This window comes from Bactrocera dorsalis, chromosome 1, assembly GCF_023373825.1.
Source record: "Bactrocera dorsalis isolate Fly_Bdor chromosome 1, ASM2337382v1, whole genome shotgun sequence".
NCBI lineage: Eukaryota > Metazoa > Arthropoda > Insecta > Diptera > Tephritidae > Bactrocera > Bactrocera dorsalis.
In genome coordinates this window covers 24,729,904-24,749,198 of record NC_064303.1, presented here as the reverse complement: position 1 = coordinate 24,749,198, position 19,295 = coordinate 24,729,904, and the positions used below count along the sequence as shown (strand labels likewise).

At 33.6% G+C, this 19,295-nt stretch overlaps 2 protein-coding genes across 3 annotated transcripts; one reads left to right on the top strand and one right to left on the bottom strand.

The window, feature by feature from the left end:
* The first annotated feature begins 9,082 nt into the window (after positions 1–9,082).
* On the top strand, positions 9,083–12,044 carry LOC105222254 (protein anon-37Cs). Its single transcript, XM_011199486.4, has 3 exons — positions 9,083–9,247; positions 9,324–11,090; positions 11,180–12,044. The coding sequence occupies exons 1-2, from the start codon at positions 9,240–9,242 to the stop codon at positions 10,813–10,815; spliced, it is 1,500 nt and encodes a 499-aa protein (XP_011197788.2). The 5' UTR covers positions 9,083–9,239; the 3' UTR covers positions 10,816–11,090; positions 11,180–12,044.
* LOC105222255 (aromatic-L-amino-acid decarboxylase) lies at positions 10,849–17,971 on the bottom strand. 2 transcript variants are annotated; one of them, XM_019988973.3, is made up of 6 exons: positions 17,748–17,971; positions 15,832–15,950; positions 15,621–15,706; positions 12,884–13,118; positions 12,422–12,820; positions 10,849–11,880 (listed from the first exon to the last, which is right to left on the bottom strand). In XM_019988973.3, exons 2-6 carry the CDS (start codon positions 15,904–15,906, stop codon positions 11,167–11,169), a joined length of 1,509 nt encoding a protein of 502 aa, XP_019844532.2. In that variant the 5' UTR covers positions 15,907–15,950; positions 17,748–17,971; the 3' UTR covers positions 10,849–11,166. The 2 variants fall into 2 exon arrangements, with proteins under 2 accessions (XP_019844532.2, XP_011197791.2); XM_011199489.4 differs by lacking the exon at positions 15,832–15,950 and having other exon boundaries at positions 17,748–17,957.
* Positions 17,972–19,295: the final 1,324 nt, after the last annotated feature.

Below are 19,295 nucleotides of genomic sequence, written 5' to 3'. Positions count from 1 at the left end.
TCTTCTTGCTATTTCATTTATTTTCAGTTTTGTTCATTTGACTAAGACCCATATGACCCTTGAGTCGGTTTTATAATAGTCTCCACATGCATTAATTCAGTTGGTTCAGCAAACCTTACTTCCAATACATTCTTTTTTACAGTCGTTTCTTATTTTCGCTATTTGGCGCCAAATAGAGAGTCAGGTCCTTCTCCACCTGATTTCTCCATCGGAGTGGAAGTCTTCCTCTTCCTCTGCTTTCCCCGGCGGGTACTGCGTCAAATACTTTCAGAGCTGGAGTGTTTTCGTCGTTTCGTTGGCTCTTAATTCGCTGAACTATGTCAATGACGTCGTATATCTCACATAGCTCATTGTTCCATCGACTGCGATATTCGCCGTGGCCAATGCGCGAAGGACTTTCGCAGAACTTTTCTCTCGAAAATTCATAACGTCGACTTATCAGTTGTTGACATCGTCCAAGCCTCTGCACCATAAAGCAAGACGGGAATAATGAGTGTCTTAAAAAGTTTTGTTTTTGTTCGTCGAGAGAGGACTTTACTTCTAGTCCGAAGTAGCACCTGTTGGTAAGGGAAACTACGGGTAATTGCTATTCGAACTTCTTCATGGTCGGGCAATGGAATGTCTGCTCTATCGTCATCGGTTGGGAAATCAGGTGCGCCGTTACGTTATTCTTTCACTGCCATTCAGCAGGCTGGAGAAGTAATCCATCCATAATATTGGTATGATCTGGGCATCAGTCACTAGATCACTTCTGTGGGTTCTACAAGAATATGCTCCGGTCTTAAAACCTTCTGTTAGTCGCCGCATCTTTTCGTAGAATTTTCGAGCATTATCCCTGTCAGCCAGCTTATCAAGCTCTTCGTACTCACGCATTTGGGCCTCTTCCTTTTTCTGTCTACAAATGCGTCTCGTTTCCCTCTTCAACTCTCGGTATCTATCCCATTCCGCACGTGTGATGTTACAGTTTCCTTATACCGAGTTGTTTACGAGTGCTCTCAGAGAGCAGAAGTGCAAGTCGAGTAGAAAATCGTTTGGCTGTCTGTTGTGATTGCAGTTTCTCGACGTCGAACCTTTCTTGTTTTTGGGGATGTTTCCTCGTGGAGGCTGAGTTTACCGACTGTTGCGCCAAAGATAAGAAGAAGGAAGGCCTTGATGACTTTGTCCACAATTTTGACATCGTGGCGGGTGCAGCTCTCATGGGTGCGCTCCCAGTGCTCATAGAAGACATCTTTGGTCACATCGTCGTTCTCTTTCGTCGGGGTGTGGGCGCCTTATTTCGTTTACCAAGGGAAATCTTTCATTGGGGGATGTTTTTAATGTGGCGGGGATGTTTCGCATTATCAACTTAGCTCGCCTTCAAACGGATGTTCTTTGGACACCCAACTTGATCAAAAACCGGAAGTCGTAAGCTGCTTGAGCCATATGTAAAAGAAACGTTTCTGGCCACTCCCAAGTGAATGAAGATCAGAGAACTTTTCTCACTTACGTGCACTTCTCGCATGACTTGATCTTATAATAATAGTCTCCATATGCATTAATTCAGTTGGTTTAGCAAACCTTATTTCCAATACATTAACTAACCAAGAAATGGGGATACGTATATCGTATGGTCTATGAAATCCCATATTTCGCCTATCTAACGTTTATGTTAAATATCACAAATAATTAACTGTAAAATAACATAACTAAAATCTACACAACATTTTTATGAGAAAGCATTGTGTCGATATAAATATTTTTTTAGTTAGACGTAACCTTCAACACATCTACATATTAAGCAATTAGTTCGATAGATGTTTAAATAAAACATTATTTGATAAAAAAATATTACTAAACAGTTAAAGTTATACGAAAAAATACCAGTTGAAAATTTGATTACGTATATATTTTGGGATGTGAATGGAATATGTACTTTTAGTCCCCTACCTTGAATAGAAAAAACGATATATAGATTTTATAACACAACGTTAACTTCAAAAGTTGTAAAACATTAAAATTAACTGTTAATCGCTATCAGCACTCCTACTTTGCACATAAATTTACAATCAATAAGGCTTATACTTGTAGATCATACAAGTATGTACATATGTCTATAATTTTTAATCAACTTATGTCGATGAGAAGTTAGAGGAATTTTCGAATCACCTCGTATGTTGTATAATTTACTAAGAAATTTCCCACTGTGTAGGTCAATTTATACAAACATACACATATTACAATTATGCTTATATTTTTTTGTATAAAATAAACATTACACAATACAATATTCGCAACTTATTTATTTATAAAATATATACCAGCAAATGACCTATATTTTGTTCACGCTTTCAAACAAGTTTCGTTGTCTAGTTTTTAACAGCGATTTTATTTTATTTTAAATAACACTGAAGTAAATCAGAATTTTAACACCTAATATGGACTTTAATGAATTTCGTGATTTTGGAAATAGTGAGTGCAATAGAGCTGCTAATACGCTATTTAAGAGATATTCGAAAACGATTAATTGTGAAAACTATATAATATCGATATCTATATAATTTTAACCGTAAGATTTTATATTTGGAAACGAAATATGCTTTTAGCAAAAAAATATGTAGCATGTACATTAAATAAAAACAATTAAGAAAGAGCTATGTTCGGGAGCGACCGAATATTTTATACTCTTGCAACTTGCAAGAACCCAACCCTGGAAATAACGATAAATAAAACGTCAAACAGAGGATCGGAATATAAACAATTTAAAACAAGAAAAAACGTTAACTTCGGTTGCACCGAAGCTAAATACCCTTCACTGGTGCATTTCTGTTAGTAACAATGTGTTCAGTAATCCGTTCTGAACAATTTTTTTGGAGATGACATTGGTGCTTTAGAAAATAATATATACCAAATTTCGTGAATGTATCTTGTCAAATGTGAAAGTTTTCCATACAAGAACTTGATTCCGATCGTTCAGTTTGTATGGCAGCTATATGCTATAGCTAACCGATCCGAACAATTTCATCGGAGATTAGATTGTTGCTTTAGAAAATAATATATACCAAATTTCGTGCAAATATCTTGTTAAATGTGAAAGTTTTCCATACAAGCATTTGATTCCGATCGTTCAGTTTGTATGGCAGCTATATGGTATAGTTAACCGATCTTAACAATTTCTTCGGAGATTACATTGTTGCTTTAGAAAATAATATATACCAAATTTCGTGCAAATATCTTGTTAAATGTGAAAGTTTTCCATACAAGCATTTGATTCCGATCGTTCAGTTTGTATGGCAGCTATATGTTATAGTGGTCCGATATCGGTCGTTCCGACAAATGAGCAGCTTCTTGAAGAGAAAATGACGTTTGCAAAATTTCAAAACGATATCTTAAAAACTGAGGGACTAGTTCGTATATATACAGACAGGCGGACAGACGGACATACAGACGGACATGGCTTAATCGACTCAGCTCGACATACTGATCATTTATATATATACTTTATAGGGTCTCCGACGATTCCTTCTGGGTATTACAAACTTCGTGACAAACCCTGTTCAGGGTATAAATATACTTTATAGAACTCATACACTGACTGACATATTTTTTAAAAATCATTACAAATATGTAATATATGGGAGTTAGGGTAGTATCGTCCCGTTTTTATCTACACATACTAAAAAATTAATCATTGGGTTTGATTAAGGTACCTTACATACAATCACCAATCACATGGAGTAAAGTCAGCCGGATGTTCGAAAATCCCGATATTATGTATGTAGTTATGTGGGGCTAGGTCAAATTTTCGCCCTAGTGCCCAGCGTTATACTCTATCTTAAGCTACTTGAGATAACTCAAATATTTGCCGATATATACAGCATAAAGTCACCTGGAAGTTCGAAAATCTTTATATTAGTTGCAGGGAAGTATTAACCCAACTTAACCCACTTTTGATACACAGAAATAGTATTGTCAGCCAATTTCAAATGCAATAAATATAGGGACCCCGTCATCTCACACATTGACGGGGTCCCTATATTTATTACCTAGGGGATTGAACAGTTTTACTTGGATTTGTACAATTTTTGATCATAAGGTGGAATATTGGGTAGTCGAAAAAATATTTTCGTATCTTCTCAATAGATGTCGTTGCAGTAGTACTATCTCCAGTGCTACCAATCACATTGTGTTATACCATGTAGTAATGAAAAGGTGAGATTTTAAGTTTCATTTAAACAAAAAATTAAAGTAAAATTAAATTCGGAGAAGTTGAAAAAAAGTTACGGCTGTTCAAAAATGAGTGAAAATAATGAAGAAATTCGCTATACGAGTAAAAAAAGAAAGAATGCCATGCAAGCCACCAATGAAATTAGTGAAGTTTACGGAGATGATGCTGTATCAGTTCGTGTAGCACAACAATGGTTCTCTCTCTTACGTTCTGGAAATTTCGAAATTTCCATTTACACTGATGGAATAATGTCTCTAGCGGAAAATGGCAAAAAGTGGTCGACCAAAATGGTACATATTTGTTTATTTATTTATTAGTATAAATATAAAAAATATTAGTTGAAGTTTACTTAGAAATACGAAAAGACTTTTTCGACTACCACATACTTTAAAGGAATTACTAGTGCGAAATTTTATTCCGTTATTATAATTATTTTTTGATTTGTGTACTGGAAAGTAAACGAATCAAATGGAATTAAAAATTGTGTTATATGGGAAGTAGGCCTGGTTGTAGTCCCATTTCGACTAATTTCATACAGTGGGAATATGAAAAGAATGCTACATACTAAATTTAGTCGAAATCGGTCGATCGGGTCCAGATATATGTGATTACACCAAAAAGTGGGCGGTGCCAAGCTCATCGTCCAATTTTTACAGCGGCCCTCATAAAGCTTTCTCACACCATCTCCTAAGTAAAATTTATTGTCTGTTAGTTATCGATTTATTACGCTTTAAGTAGTTTTGAACAGTACCGTTATATGGGAAGTGTGCGGGGTTATTCATTTTCGCATTATCGATAGGACAGCTTAGTAGTTTAGGAGATATGTACATTAAACTTATTAGCGGGTGCCCTGCGATCCCCTGTACCCAATTACAGTTTTACTTGTATATCATAATTTAGTGCTTAGTTATAACACTTTATGGGTGTTCGATCAATGGCAGTAGTCCGATTCGCCCATCTACGAACTCGTAATTTTTTTTTGTACTAAGAAATCCGCTTACCAAGTTTCATCGAGATATCTCAATTTTTGCTCAAGTTACAACTTGCACAAACGGACGGACAAACCGATAGTCCTCCGGATTTCAACTTTTCTCGTCATCCTGATCATGTATATACATATGCATAACCCTATATCAATCTCGCCTAGTTTTAGGTGATGCCGTTAGGTGAAAAAAACTGTTATACTCTGTATCAACAGGTTGTAAGAGTATAAAAGTTTTATCAACATTCGAACATAAGCATAGAATTGGGCGTATCTCCTTCGTATTGGTATTGGCCTATTGACCAGGACCAATAATTTGTTAAAGCATCATAATAGGATGAAAGCCAATGAAAAAGCAAGGTAAAATAACAAAAAAGTAAGTGAAAATAATTTACGGGAGATCTGAAATCGGGTAGAGAAATTACTGGGGAGAGGTTAAATTTTCAAGGTTTAAAATCAGTTTATCTCGATTTTCGGCTAAACTACGAATCTTATGGAAAAAAGTTTAAAGCAAAATTTTAGGTAGTAAAAATATCAACTACATGTATTTACACCCTTTTTAAATAACCCTAATATCAAGATAATCGATTTCTTTTATTTTTATCTTTATGGTTATTTTAAATCCGTTTTTAGGAAATTTGGTGTAAACTTATCGAAAAGGAAAGAAAACCATGGACATAAAAAAAAGAAAATATTAAATACCCTTTTTTTGGTTTTTATTTGTATCTTTTTCAAAATAAAAATTCTTTCACGACATTTTTGTGAACTTCACTTTTTATACCCCAAACACACCATAAAAACCCTCGTAAAAAACTGGGACATTTATTTACTCAAGATCCTCTGGATGTGAATTTTTCACATGCAATATATTCGTCATAGATAGGAAGAGCTAGTAATCACTTGTTACCGGACTATAAGGTGGATGCATAAAAAGTTCCCAACCAAGCTCACGTAGTGCTGAAGAGTAGCTATCGAATTACTTGTACTTTCCTTTTTGCCAAAGCGACAGCTTCTGGGCAATTACTTCTTTCTGATGGTCTAATTATTGACAGTGGCCGTAGGGGAGAGCTCAGAGTATGTGATAGCCTAGCAAATTCAACAAATTTCACTAAACTCATAGCAACGACCTTATTCGTTGACGTTGCCGTAAGCACCCACTATTCATTACCAGTAATAATACGCTTCAAAAATGCATCGATTGTGTTGTTGTTTCAAACAAAAAAGTTTTGAATTAAGCTTCTTGGGGAGAAAAGAACATGTGCAAAATTTCAGAGCGATATACCAAATCTGAGGACTGGTTCGCGTATATAGAATCAGATGTACACGGCTAAATCACGTGATCGTGATTTTATAGGGTCTCCGGCGTGTACTTCTGGGTGTTACAAATTTTGTGACAAACTTAATATACCGTGTTCAGGGTATAAAAAAACAGGAAACAATTTTATGTGACATCAAAGGAACTTGTTGAATACATTTTTCATCAATATATCACATTTTCATCAATCAATAGCTCTGCTCTTTCACGAACTCAAATTGAACTTATTCACTGTGTCACAAATCAATTAAAACAATTTGCATAATGGAATTGATTGCGCCTTGAATTGTTGCAGCATTCAACATTTTCTCCGGTTCTGACACCAGTGACTTTTTCTGTACTGTGGCCTTGAAAGTTTCAGAGAAGAGACGACATGTGTTTTTTTTTAAACCGTTAGGATCTTTATTACCTGTTATAAGTTTAAATATTAGGTTGTCAAAAGTCGTGCGGTATTTTTAATGAATTTTTTTTTTATTTTATTGAAATTGAAATGAATTTTTGATGCCCAGCTCTTGACCGATGCTACGGCTGCTACTATGCCGGTCTCTTTCGACCAATTCAGCGATTTTATCGCAATTTTCGACGACAGGCCTTCCGGAGCGTGGCGCATCTTCGACCACCTCTACACCAGAACGAAAACGTTGAAACCATCGTTGTGCGGTGGAAATAGAAACTGTATCGGGTTCATAAACTGCACAAATTTTATGCATTTTTGGCTTTATCGTACTAGTACTGTAAAATATACCGTATTTTCTCTTTATTTTGCTCCATGTTTGCGACGATATAACTCACGAACGACTTAAAAGAAACGACAATCAATCAAACACGTGTTAGCGCGTGAAATGAGCTTTTCAAAAAGGTATAGCACGACCCGATGAGACGAATAAAACTAGAACTACGGGCTTTCAGCGCCAACTAGCAAAAATACCTCAAGACTTTTTTGACAACCAATATTTGCAAGACACACTTTATCTCTTTTTCGCACTTTGAATACTAACCCACCTAGAGTCTGATTTAGCAAATCCGACTGCTAGAATGGTTTATTATAGTTATTGTACGATAAAAAAAAGGATTAAAAAATCTCATCTTAAAAAATTTAAGTAATTTTAACCAGTAAATAATGAGCTTTTACAACTTACAAGGCAATTGCTCTCCACTGCAGATGATTTTGTACTGCACGTACAACAATTGGTAGCAGCGATAAGAGAAGATTTATCCCGAGGACTAATACCCACAATGTGTGTAGCTACATTTGGTACAACTGGCACCTACGCTTATGATGATATCAAAGCACTGGCACAAATCTGTCAGCGTTATCAAATTTGGCTGCATGTTGATGCTGCATATGCAGGCGCTGCTTTGACGCTGGATGAATACGCACACTTGCACGACGGCTTGCGTGACATTGATTCCCTCAAATAAATTTGCACAAATCACTGATGGTCAATTATGATTGTGCAGTAATGTGGCTGAAAAATGCTAGAAAACTTGTGAAAACTCTTCAAGTGAACCACTTCAACGCAGAAAACAATGAGAAAACTAATAAGCACGACTTACCTGGCTTCCGCAATTGGCAAATATCGTTGGGTAAACGTTTTAGGGCACTTAAAGTCTGTATAGCTTTCCGTACAATGGAAGCTGAAGGTTTACGTAGGCATTTACGACACCATCTGAAATTATCGGCGCGTTTCGAAAAATATATTTTCGCTGATAATCGCTTTGAATTGGTGGCCAAACGCTCACTTGGCACAGTTTGTTTCAGAGTTAGAGGTAAAAACGAATTGACAACACGATTATTGCAACGGCTATTGGACAGGAAAAAATATATACCGTGCAATCAATACAATTTGCAAAAATTTTCTTGCGTTTTGTTATATATGGAATGGATACTAAAAATAAAGACGTTAATTTTGCCAGGACTGAAATTCAAAATGCACTGAGTGAAATGCGTGTGATGCAGGAAGAACTGAAAATACAGGATGGCATTGCCAAATGCGAAATTTGTTTGCTAACCTTAAGGGAACGGAAGTCATTATATTTAAGTGATATGCATTTATTCAACTCATTTGAGAAGTAAATAGAATAGAAGAAATATAATTTAATTGAAATAAATGTATAAAAAATTCTATTTTAATAGAAATTACAAATATTTATGTATTTTCTTTCACCTTAATAATATGAGTTTCTGATGATTATCAACTGATCATCATTCAATTTTACAATGAATTATATATACATATATCGGTATATGATGAGTTTTTGAAAAATAAAATAATTTACATATTATCATGGTAGAGTTAAAAATATATTTATTTATGAAAGTTATTGTATAACAAAACAAATACTATATATTATATATTATATGTTATCCATTTTATAATAAATTTTATATATGTCTAGCACTTTTTAATATGGATATTAATTACTTAACATCTTTCTTGGTGTAGCATTCTTTTGTGGAAAATACAATTTATTTTTTAGACGTGACTGTTTCCGAACTCATAGTCAAGGGTGGCATCGCCATTTTACCAGCTGTTACATTTGCCAAATACCCTAAAATGCTACGAAAATGAACATCTGGCAATAACAGCAAATAATAACAAATTATAAAAAATATTTTGGTCGCAATTTCTATTCTAATATTTTAGTGAAAACAAATTTCTATTTTCAACTATAAAAAAGAGGTTTTTTTAATAATCAGTTAAAAAATTTAATTTACGGCAAATAAAGAAAGTGCAATGAGATAGTAAGACCAGTTGACATTTAGTTTCTAGAGCCTAGTATTTAGTTTTTCTAATGTTTATTGAACACAAATTTTTCAGCATTCGTTGTGTTGGACGAAAACTACATGGCACAAACCTCGCTAATAATACGTTCAAGACCACATATCCAACAAACATTTTGAGTAAACCCAGAAATGAGGTTGCCGTAGTCGTTATTGGCGCAGGACTTGCCGGCCTGTCGGCTGCGAATCATTTAATTAAAAATGGTTTCAAACAAACAATAGTACTAGAGGCTACTGATCGTTATGGTGGACGTATAATTTCCAAGCAATTCGGTGATGCTTATTGCGAATTGGGCGCGAAATTTGTGCCCATAAACGCAAAAGATGATACGGTCTACAACATACTGCAAAGCATGAGAGGACTACCGAAAAAAGTAATACCAAACAAAGACAAATTGTATGTAAATGCATTTGGAGAAAAAGTTGATCGGAAACTACCCGAGTTAATAGATAGACTCTACAAGCGGCTTTGTTCACATATTCAGTTTGATGAAAAGTACAGAACTGGTGCAATGGATGACCTGAATAATTTACACACATATTTTCAAGCTGAAAAATCAAGATTGCTAACATCGGTTTTTAATGGAGACGAACGGAAAACTGCAAATGAAATATTCAACTCACTAATCAAAGAGTTTGGCAGTCTTTTAGGTTGCTCGCTGGAATATGTTAATATTGAACATATAACAAAGTTGAAGAATGGTGTAAATTTTGGCAACTACATTTACATACCTACTGGCTTAGACAACATATTAAGTGTTTTAACAAAAAATCTCTGCAATACGCAGTTGAGGATTGGCAAGCCGGTGGGTGAAATCAATTGGTATATACCGCCAGAAATTGGTGGAAAACGTGTTGCTTGCTTAGATGGTGATGTATTTCGCGCAGATCACATAATTTGCACGGTGCCATTGGGTGTACTTAAAATCTTTTCTGAAAATATGTTCAGACCGTCATTACCAAGCAACAAAATAAATTCCATAAAAAAACTTGGGTTTGGAAGTCCAGTAAAAATTTATTTTGAATACGAGGGAAATATAGACAGCTGGCTGAAGAGTAGTTTGCGGCCATTATGGCAAGCTGAAGGTACTAATTCAGATATGACATGGACGAAACAAGTTGTCGAGATATCAAAATTACCAAAAAGCAATAGAGTGGTTGAAGTAATAATTGGTGGTGAATTTTACGAGAAAATTGAGAAATTACCAGATATGGAAGTGCTAACCGAAATTACAAATCTATTGCGTACATTGTTGAAAAATCAAAATATTCCTTATCCTACTACGATCTTGCGTTCTAATTGGAGTTCATTAGCATGCTATTTGGGTGGTCGTCCATATTTTTCCACTGGTAGCACAATAAATGATGTTTTAACACTGGCGGAGCCGGTAGGACCCATGTCAAGTCTCCTCTTTGCTGGCGATGCAACCATAGTAGAAGGCTTTGGTACTGTAGATGGTGCACACAAGAGTGGCATTAGAGAGGCGCAACGTATAATCGATCATTACAACAAACATGAAGCTGTTTAAATTAAAGCCAAAGAAATGAAATGACAAATGTGATATTTTTTTAATTACGTTTTAATAACATGAACTTCGATTTAAAGTTTATAAATAGCTTACTTATTAGCATATAACACACAACAACAATGCAAATGCTGTTAAAAGCATTAAGTAAATAGTATTTGGCTATAATATCAACAACAATAATATATTTAAGCATTTATGTACTAATGGAATATATATAGTAGAGAGAATGTTAGCAGGCATTCGTTGTCATAGAACCAATTGAAGTACAACTTCAGGTTCGTTCCCTAAATGAGTCATTTTCTTTCTTTATGTTTTAAGTCTTCATTTTTAATACAAATGGTTTTATTGTTTTTATTCCTTGCAGATGTCATTAGCAGCTTCACTAACTTCATGCCAAGAATACTCCATATCCTCTGGCTTGGTGAATCTGGAGCAAACAGCCATACGCAAAAAGTATACATCATTTATTTTACTCGGCACCATATGTATGTTACCGCGTCCGTTAATAAGTCTCAAAAGTTTCTCACTCTTTTCATTAGCACCCTTTAAACGGAAACAAACCAAACCCATATTTACATCACCAACGATTTCAAAACGATTATCGGCTCTGCAGAGATCAGCAAACTGTGTAGCGTAACCACAGTGACGTCTTATGTGTGCTTGTAGATTTTGCACGCCATACAAACGTAGTACAAACCACAATTTCAAAGCACGGAAACGACGACCTAATGGAATTTGCCAGTGTCGGTAGTCAGGGGCTGAACCCTGCATATCGTGCTTCAAATACAATGGATCCACATTGAAAGCATTCACCACCCAACTGGGATCTTTCAGCCACATAGCGCTGCAGTCGAAATTCACCAACATCCATTTATGTGGATTAAAATTAAACGAGTCTGCTGTTTCCATGCCTTTCATTAGATGACGATATTCGGGGCAAATGAAAGCGGCACCCGCATAAGCAGCATCCACATGTATCCAAACACCGTACTTGTTGCCAACAGGGCCACATTCATCTAAGTAATCGAAAGCACAGGAATTAGTAGTGCCCAAAGTGACGACGGCCTACAAATAGACATAAAAAATATATTAGAAATTTATTCGAAATTATTGGAGCGTAGATATTCTTATAAAAAGTTGGCATAGACATATATGTATGTATGTACTTAAACTTGCTTAGAAAAAATATAAAGTATAGACAATTCTCATAACAAACACAATTAGCCGTTGAACTGCTGTATTAAAAAATTCAAAACCTTAATTATTTCAAACATTCTGCAAAAGGCTTTATATCTGTAAATTTTAAGCTACTCAATTTTAAAATTAAAATAAATTAAAAAAAAATAGCAAAATTAAACTTCTTGTTTTCGAAAAAGTATTGTTGCTAGCGTTCTCTAATAGCTAGCACTAACAATTGTTGTAATGTAATGTTAAAAAACAATATTCGGGCACATATGACAAATATACTCAAATAATGGAAAGAAATCGCTTATTTCAAAAATTATAAAAAGTAACAAACATATACATATATGACAAACTTCAATAAAGCAAAATATAATAATTATATTTTTAAATTCCTTAACCAATGTATTTTACTTATACGTACATAGAATGGTATAAGTCCGTCCTCCAAATCCTTTTTAATTGCCGCTTCTAAAGCCTCACCACGAAGCCGATTGTCTTTATCAGCTGGAACGCCACGCAATTTAACACCACCAAGTAAACCAGCACGCTCAACCGACGAATGCGCCTGTGAAGAGCTGTAGCCAACCAATTTAGAAATGATTGTATTTTCACTCCAGTCTGGGTGCAGTTTTTTAATCTCTTCGATTTTCTTAGCTTTAGCACCCAAAAGTGCCACAAGAGTTGCTTCGCTGGCTGTTCCTTGTATCACACCACCGCCTTTACCACCCGAACAGGCCAAGAATTCCTTGGGCAAACCAATCATTTTTCCCAACCAATCCAACATGACTACTTCCAACTCGGTACATGCGGGACTAGCAATCTTTTAAAATGAAAATTATTATTTCTCGAATTTAATAATTGAGAATAATGTCAAATAACATACCCAAGAGAAACCGATGCATGCGATCGCGCCACTTAACATATCTGCAACAATGGCTGGATATGAGTTGGCTGTTGGAAAGTATGCATGGAACTTTGGACTATGCCAGTGTGTGACACCAGGCATTATAACGCGTTCAATATCTTTCATAACATCCTCCCAGCTTTCTGGTGTCTCCGGTGCAGCATCGGGAATGAGTGGTCGTAAGTAACCGGGTTTTACATCGGAAAGAACACGTCTGAAATTATTTAAAAACGTTACATATTTCTATTTTATTTACAGAATGTAGGATAATCTTCCAAAAAAAATTACTGTATATTCTGAATCTTTCTCAGACATGAAGGATCAAATAAAATTAAGAAAAACTATTTGAAAGAGGTATCGTATTATTTCAATCATCACTAGTATCAGGCCGGATATCCGTTCCATCGAAATTGATATTCGTCACGACCGCGGAAGATTTGAAAAGTACCGGTATTACAACTGTAAACAACTGTAGACATCCGGACAATTCACGAAAAAATTTTTCACAACCATGATATATTTGATTCCGTTTTTGAACATCAGAAAAACTTTCGAAACGAAGTACTAATTTATGGTAATATGTTAAAGTTGTCAAAACGGTAAACAGAGCCGGACCGCATATCCGGCATATCAAAAATGACAGAGCAGAACACTAATGACAAAATTTGTCACTAACAAGGCTGTTTTGAAAATCAAGCTTTCAAAAATCATCTAATCTATTTAAAATAGTATCAGACAGATAATAATTTATTTGTTAAATGTTGCCGTAATAGTAAAATTCAGCCGTAAAACAATAAAAAACGTGACAATGCAATGAATGCAGCCTAATGCCGTTCGTATTATTATTTCACTTTTAATTAGTTATATAATTACAAGGTTAGCTAATTATTTGAAGCTAAGATTAACAGCACACATATATAGATATGTATCTAAATGCAGTTATGCTTATATATACTATACATATATGCTCATAGGTTCACAGTGAATATATAAATATGTAAGTACATTCACCGAGTTTCATTGAAGAACAAGCACACGTGTTGCTCATTGTGTTTGCTGCCAGTTTTAGTCATTCATTTGGCTGGTCGTTTTTCTTAGTTTTGTAACTGAAGGCTTAAATGCTAATTATATTGCAATAAGAAATGAAAGTGCGGAACCAGTCATTCGGTTTGACCTTAAGGCGTGACTGAGAAAATGTACCGAATGTTTTTTGTGATTTTGTGCTTTTGCTTAATATATTTTTATTTTTGTATTTCAATGTCGGTATTTGAAAGTAAGAATTATTGATGGAATGGAGCGTAACTGAATTAAAATTTGCATGTATACAGACATACATACATACATATGTAGAAGTACATATAACAATTGTAACTAATACATAACTTGTTTGGTAAATAACAAGTTTTTGTATATAAAAGTTGGATGTAAAAATTTTAAGCATTTTAATACTATTATAATTTTTTTATTTAAATTTTAATATTTTTTTTTTTTGTAAAAATTAGTTTTCTATTAATTTCAATATTAGAAAAAAGCCTCATTTGCATAATTATATGTTTTCTTTTGTTTTTTTATTTATTTTAATCAAGTAAAACCACAAGGAGATTGAATTTATAACTAACTGCCACTTCGAAAATAATCTCAATCTTCTTTATTATTACATCAATTAGAAGATGGAAAACCCACAAAAATTGTAGATTTTTTATGAAAATAATATGAAGAGCCTTCAATTTCAATTCAATTTTTAAAAATATTGCTCCCTATTTTGACAAATGACCATTCGAAAACGGCAAAAAAGTTCAATCACTCAAAAATCGAAATCGAGAGCGAAAAGTGTCGGCACAAAGCAATATTGTAAACGTTTTTGTGCTAGAAAAAATTTTAGAAAGATAAAATTATCAGTCAGCAACATCTAGATATCGGTTCAGAATTATGCAATTGCAATTGAAATAAAATATTTTTTGGTAAATCTAAACTTTGAAGCCATAAAATTTTAAATTTCACTATACTCCGACAAAATATTTTCTTTTGGTGCATATTTTCAAACATGTACAATAAATTTTGAAAAATATATCAGCTGATTTGCTTTCTACCGCTATTAACGCTATCTGATTTGTATTTGGTAGAGAATTTCAACGAGCGCACTTAATCTTAAGCGGCAGTGTAACCTCCTATAGTAAGTTTTTTTTATAAAGTTGCGATCGCATAAATATATTTCTCTCTTTCAAAACTTAGTATTTAGTATTACTGGAAAAGTAAGCAAATTCTACAAAAACTCAAACTTATCACATTAATACCTAAAAACTAAGATTATTACTTTATTAATAATTTTCCGTCTTGAATTTTGACAAAATCAAACAAAAATTGTAATCTTAAGTACGCATTCATTATTGTAATACAGTTATGTAGAAATATGTATGTACATATACTATATAGAGACTTTACTCTCAATTGTAAGTGGCTTGACTTGTGTTAAACAGTGATAAGATTTCATGAGATACTTGTTTCACAGATAGTGGTTCTCTCTTAAGTGGGTTTTCTATATTTTTTTATAAGCTCTGTCAATAATTAATTAATACTATGTTAGTGACATCCCTTATATGTCTGTTTCTTTCCTTAAACATGTAGCTACAAGTTCTATACCGCTGTGTATTCATTTGGGCAGATTTTTGACACTGCTGACTGATCAACTTTTTACGCTTTATTTTGCTTTGCTTACCTATCGCGTATATTCTCCAAATAATCGGCGATATAATCAACCATCGTTTTAGCAAAATCTTTGAACTCGGGTGCCTCCATGTCGATCTAAGGGTTAACAAAATAATTTATTTTTCATGAAACCATATTTTATAGTATAATTATAGTTAAAGATAGTTAGTTTCCTTTTAATAAAACAAACACCATTTTGAAAATCTATATACACAACTTACCGACACGTTAGGGTCAAGCTTATCCATATTTATATCAGAAATACCCTTCACCAAATTTTCCAAATTATTATTCATTTTATTGAAGAGTGCTTTTTTAAATTTTGAGTGATTTTTTGCTTCTTTATAGAGAAATAGAAGAGGAAGAAATATGTTAAGTAAAAGCAGTCACAGTAATGGATATGAATGAATGTGTTTATTAATAATGCAGGTGTTCCATATTCAAAATAATTACTAGTTTTTATTAATTTATACAAATACTATAAGTAGGTAAATATTTATAAGTATATTCATATGTAAGTACTGCTTTCCAACTAAGCCGATTGCTACAGATAACTCATTATTATAATTAATTGTTTCTTTAAGGCGAGAGAATCTCTCAACCGGTTCTAATCTCTAACACTTTAATATTTTACATATAGTTACATTCATTGATCTTTGATCTTTGGAAAACAAAAAAAATGCGATTTTTAAGTCCTAACCGCACAATTTGCTTATTTTGCTTATCGTGTCTGGTAATCATAAGTTTCATTCATAACTATTTATATATATAAATAAATACAAAGAATGTACATACATACATACATATGTGTATAATAGGAAAAATAAAATCAAGAAAAAATATTAATTTTTGTTGTAATTCAATTGAATGATAAAGTCAGCCAAATAATTTCTTTAAATATAGTAATTTTTCACTGCAAGTAGTCTTCCATAACCAATTCTATAAAAATAAAAAAATATAAACATACATTTAAAAATTATAGTTAACGTATTAAATAGTTGTAAAACCTTCATATGTAATCGTTAATCATTACTTTAATAATTATTAACGAGTTCCTAATCTTATGCTCATTATATCAGTAGTGTGTCGGCTTAAACGCCTAAAAATAGGCAATGATTAAAGATTTGTGGCCCAGTAAAATTACAATAAATAAGCGGAAAAATTCAAAGCGATCGGATGATTTGTTTTTGAGTGACAACTCAGCCAAAGTTGGAAAATGAAGTTTTGAACAAAACTCGTTAAAAGATTGAACTTAAAAATTTTGGTATGTTAATTTTAAATGTAATTAGACTACCCAAATACGCAAAAATAATTTATGTAAATATTTTTAATTTTAACTGCAGGTATGTATGTATTTGAAACTACTGATTTTATAAAAAAAACCCTAAATTATTAATAACAAATGAGCCTAATAGTGCCGTGCATGTTTCTATGTTACTTTTTCTACGTGCTACGCCCCTGACTTATGCGCTCCGAAACCCATTGGCAAAGATTCAATGTAAATATTTGAGACATACATACAATTACCTATGTGCTTATGTATATATTATGCGATTTATGCAAATATGCTATAAAAGCTTATACGAAATATAGTTAGCCTTGTTATTTGTGTATCGAATCCACAGGTAATTAAAAGAATAAGCATTAATAAAGTAAATTTGTGCTGGTATATGGTAAAAGAATGCGTATATATTCGTGTATGTATGTGCATATATTTTAGCTTGAATGTGAACTAACAGTAATGTAGTTAGCATAACATAACATAGTAAAGCAAAAGAATTTGTGTTAATGCACTTATTAGCCAGTTCACAAATACATCTTTACATTGAGTATATGCACTTATAAATTTGTATGTATACGGGTTTGTAACACACAATGATAGGAAAAAGCACACAACTAGAATTTCTTAACTTATTTATACAAATTGTTTAAGCAGTTTTCTTTTATTAAATTATATAAAAAATATTATTCAAAAAAATTATTAAAACAAATGCACCAAAAAATCTAACAATAAAAATTTACTTAAAAAATAACAACATCTTAATAGATATTTTTTACTAAAAAAATATTTTTTCTATTTTTTTTTTTTTGTTTTTTTATATGAAAGATATGAAATTTTCCTTTTCAGCACACTCACCACAATTTAACTTTGTATATGTTTGCACTTCTTTACACTTTGTAATTCTAAGTAAATTTTATGAGCAACAAATTCAATTAAAACTGCCGCACAACAATAAATGGCAATAAAACCTATTAGCACTATAATACTTGTATATAAATTTATTTATACAGAACAAAACGAGTGAGCTCGCGGCAATGCTGTTCACTACTGTTCGAGTTAACTAAAGCACGAGCGTTTATCAACTGAAAAGACTTCAGTGATTGAAGCGAAATTTAAAGCAAAAAGCCCCGCAGGACCGGTTCAGCAAAAGCGGAGCAACGAAAATGCGCAGGTGCCTTCTAAATATATGTACATACATACAAATATACATAATATAGACCAATTGTAACAACAAGTGGTTGGTTGACACACACACACACTTTTATATTTGTATATTTGTACATATGTTTATCTGCTGAAGCGCGTTTGCTTAATTCTGTGAATGCAATTCATAGCGTTTTAATCAGCGTTAGATGCAAGCGAGTCTTATCAGAAAAACCCAACTACAAATAAAGCTAAAACAACATCTTAACGGTCGAAGTGTGCGGAACTACATAACTGCAACGGTGGAAACTAAGTGCAGCAGCTCGTGAGAACTCTAAGCAAGATAGCACTCTGATACATACCAAAGATTTATAGTAAATATTCGTATATACATACATACATATGTATGTAACTATTGATAATCAATTATAAAAAAAGTAACATTAAGCCAAAACTGTCAACATTTACGCATGTGTAGACTCTTCATACGTACATATGTATGTATGGAGGTACATAGATACATCCCTTAAGGGTGATGCGTGCAATTTTATGTTGGTGACAGTGAACCTTTCTCGGAAATGGATCATTTAGTTTGAAGTGGCGGTCACTAATGGTGCTGAAAGCTGGTAATGCTCTGTTTAAGTGACAGATGTCGTAATTGTGGAAGCTTGTGTAAGGCTTAAGACATCTAGTTTTTGGTTCGTAGCACACTTATGACAGAAATGTACGAAATATTCAGTTTTTTGTTCTGGAAGTGAAATTTTTTCTCGTTTTATTGTATATGTATGTATATGTTCGAGGTGAAGTAATCGTTTTACAGAACATCAACGCTTTTTGCGAACTTTAAGAGCGAGTACGTTTGATACTGCGTCTTGTCCCTTAAACTCGGAAGCTCCTAGATACCTAAGACGACCTCTAGATAGTTCAAAACACAGGCATAGGCGGTGTTCCAGCGTCCCTCTCATGTCAACTTCTCTGCACTTACTGCATGTATCGTCAACACTTAAGCCCATCCTGCTCGCATGTGATACTAGTAGGTTGTGACCTTTTAAGAAGCCAATAGCCGTCCGGCTGTCCTTTCGAGACCGTGTGAGTAAAAAGCTAGCGAGTTTTCCAAAGGGGCTCTTGCACATGATCTTGACCATCCTGTATGTACTTAAGACATTCCATCTCGCCGTGATCCGCCTGTCAGCTCTTTCGGAAACTTAGTTGTACAAGGTGTATTCCAAAGTAAACAGAACTTAAAAAAAAAACAGAACA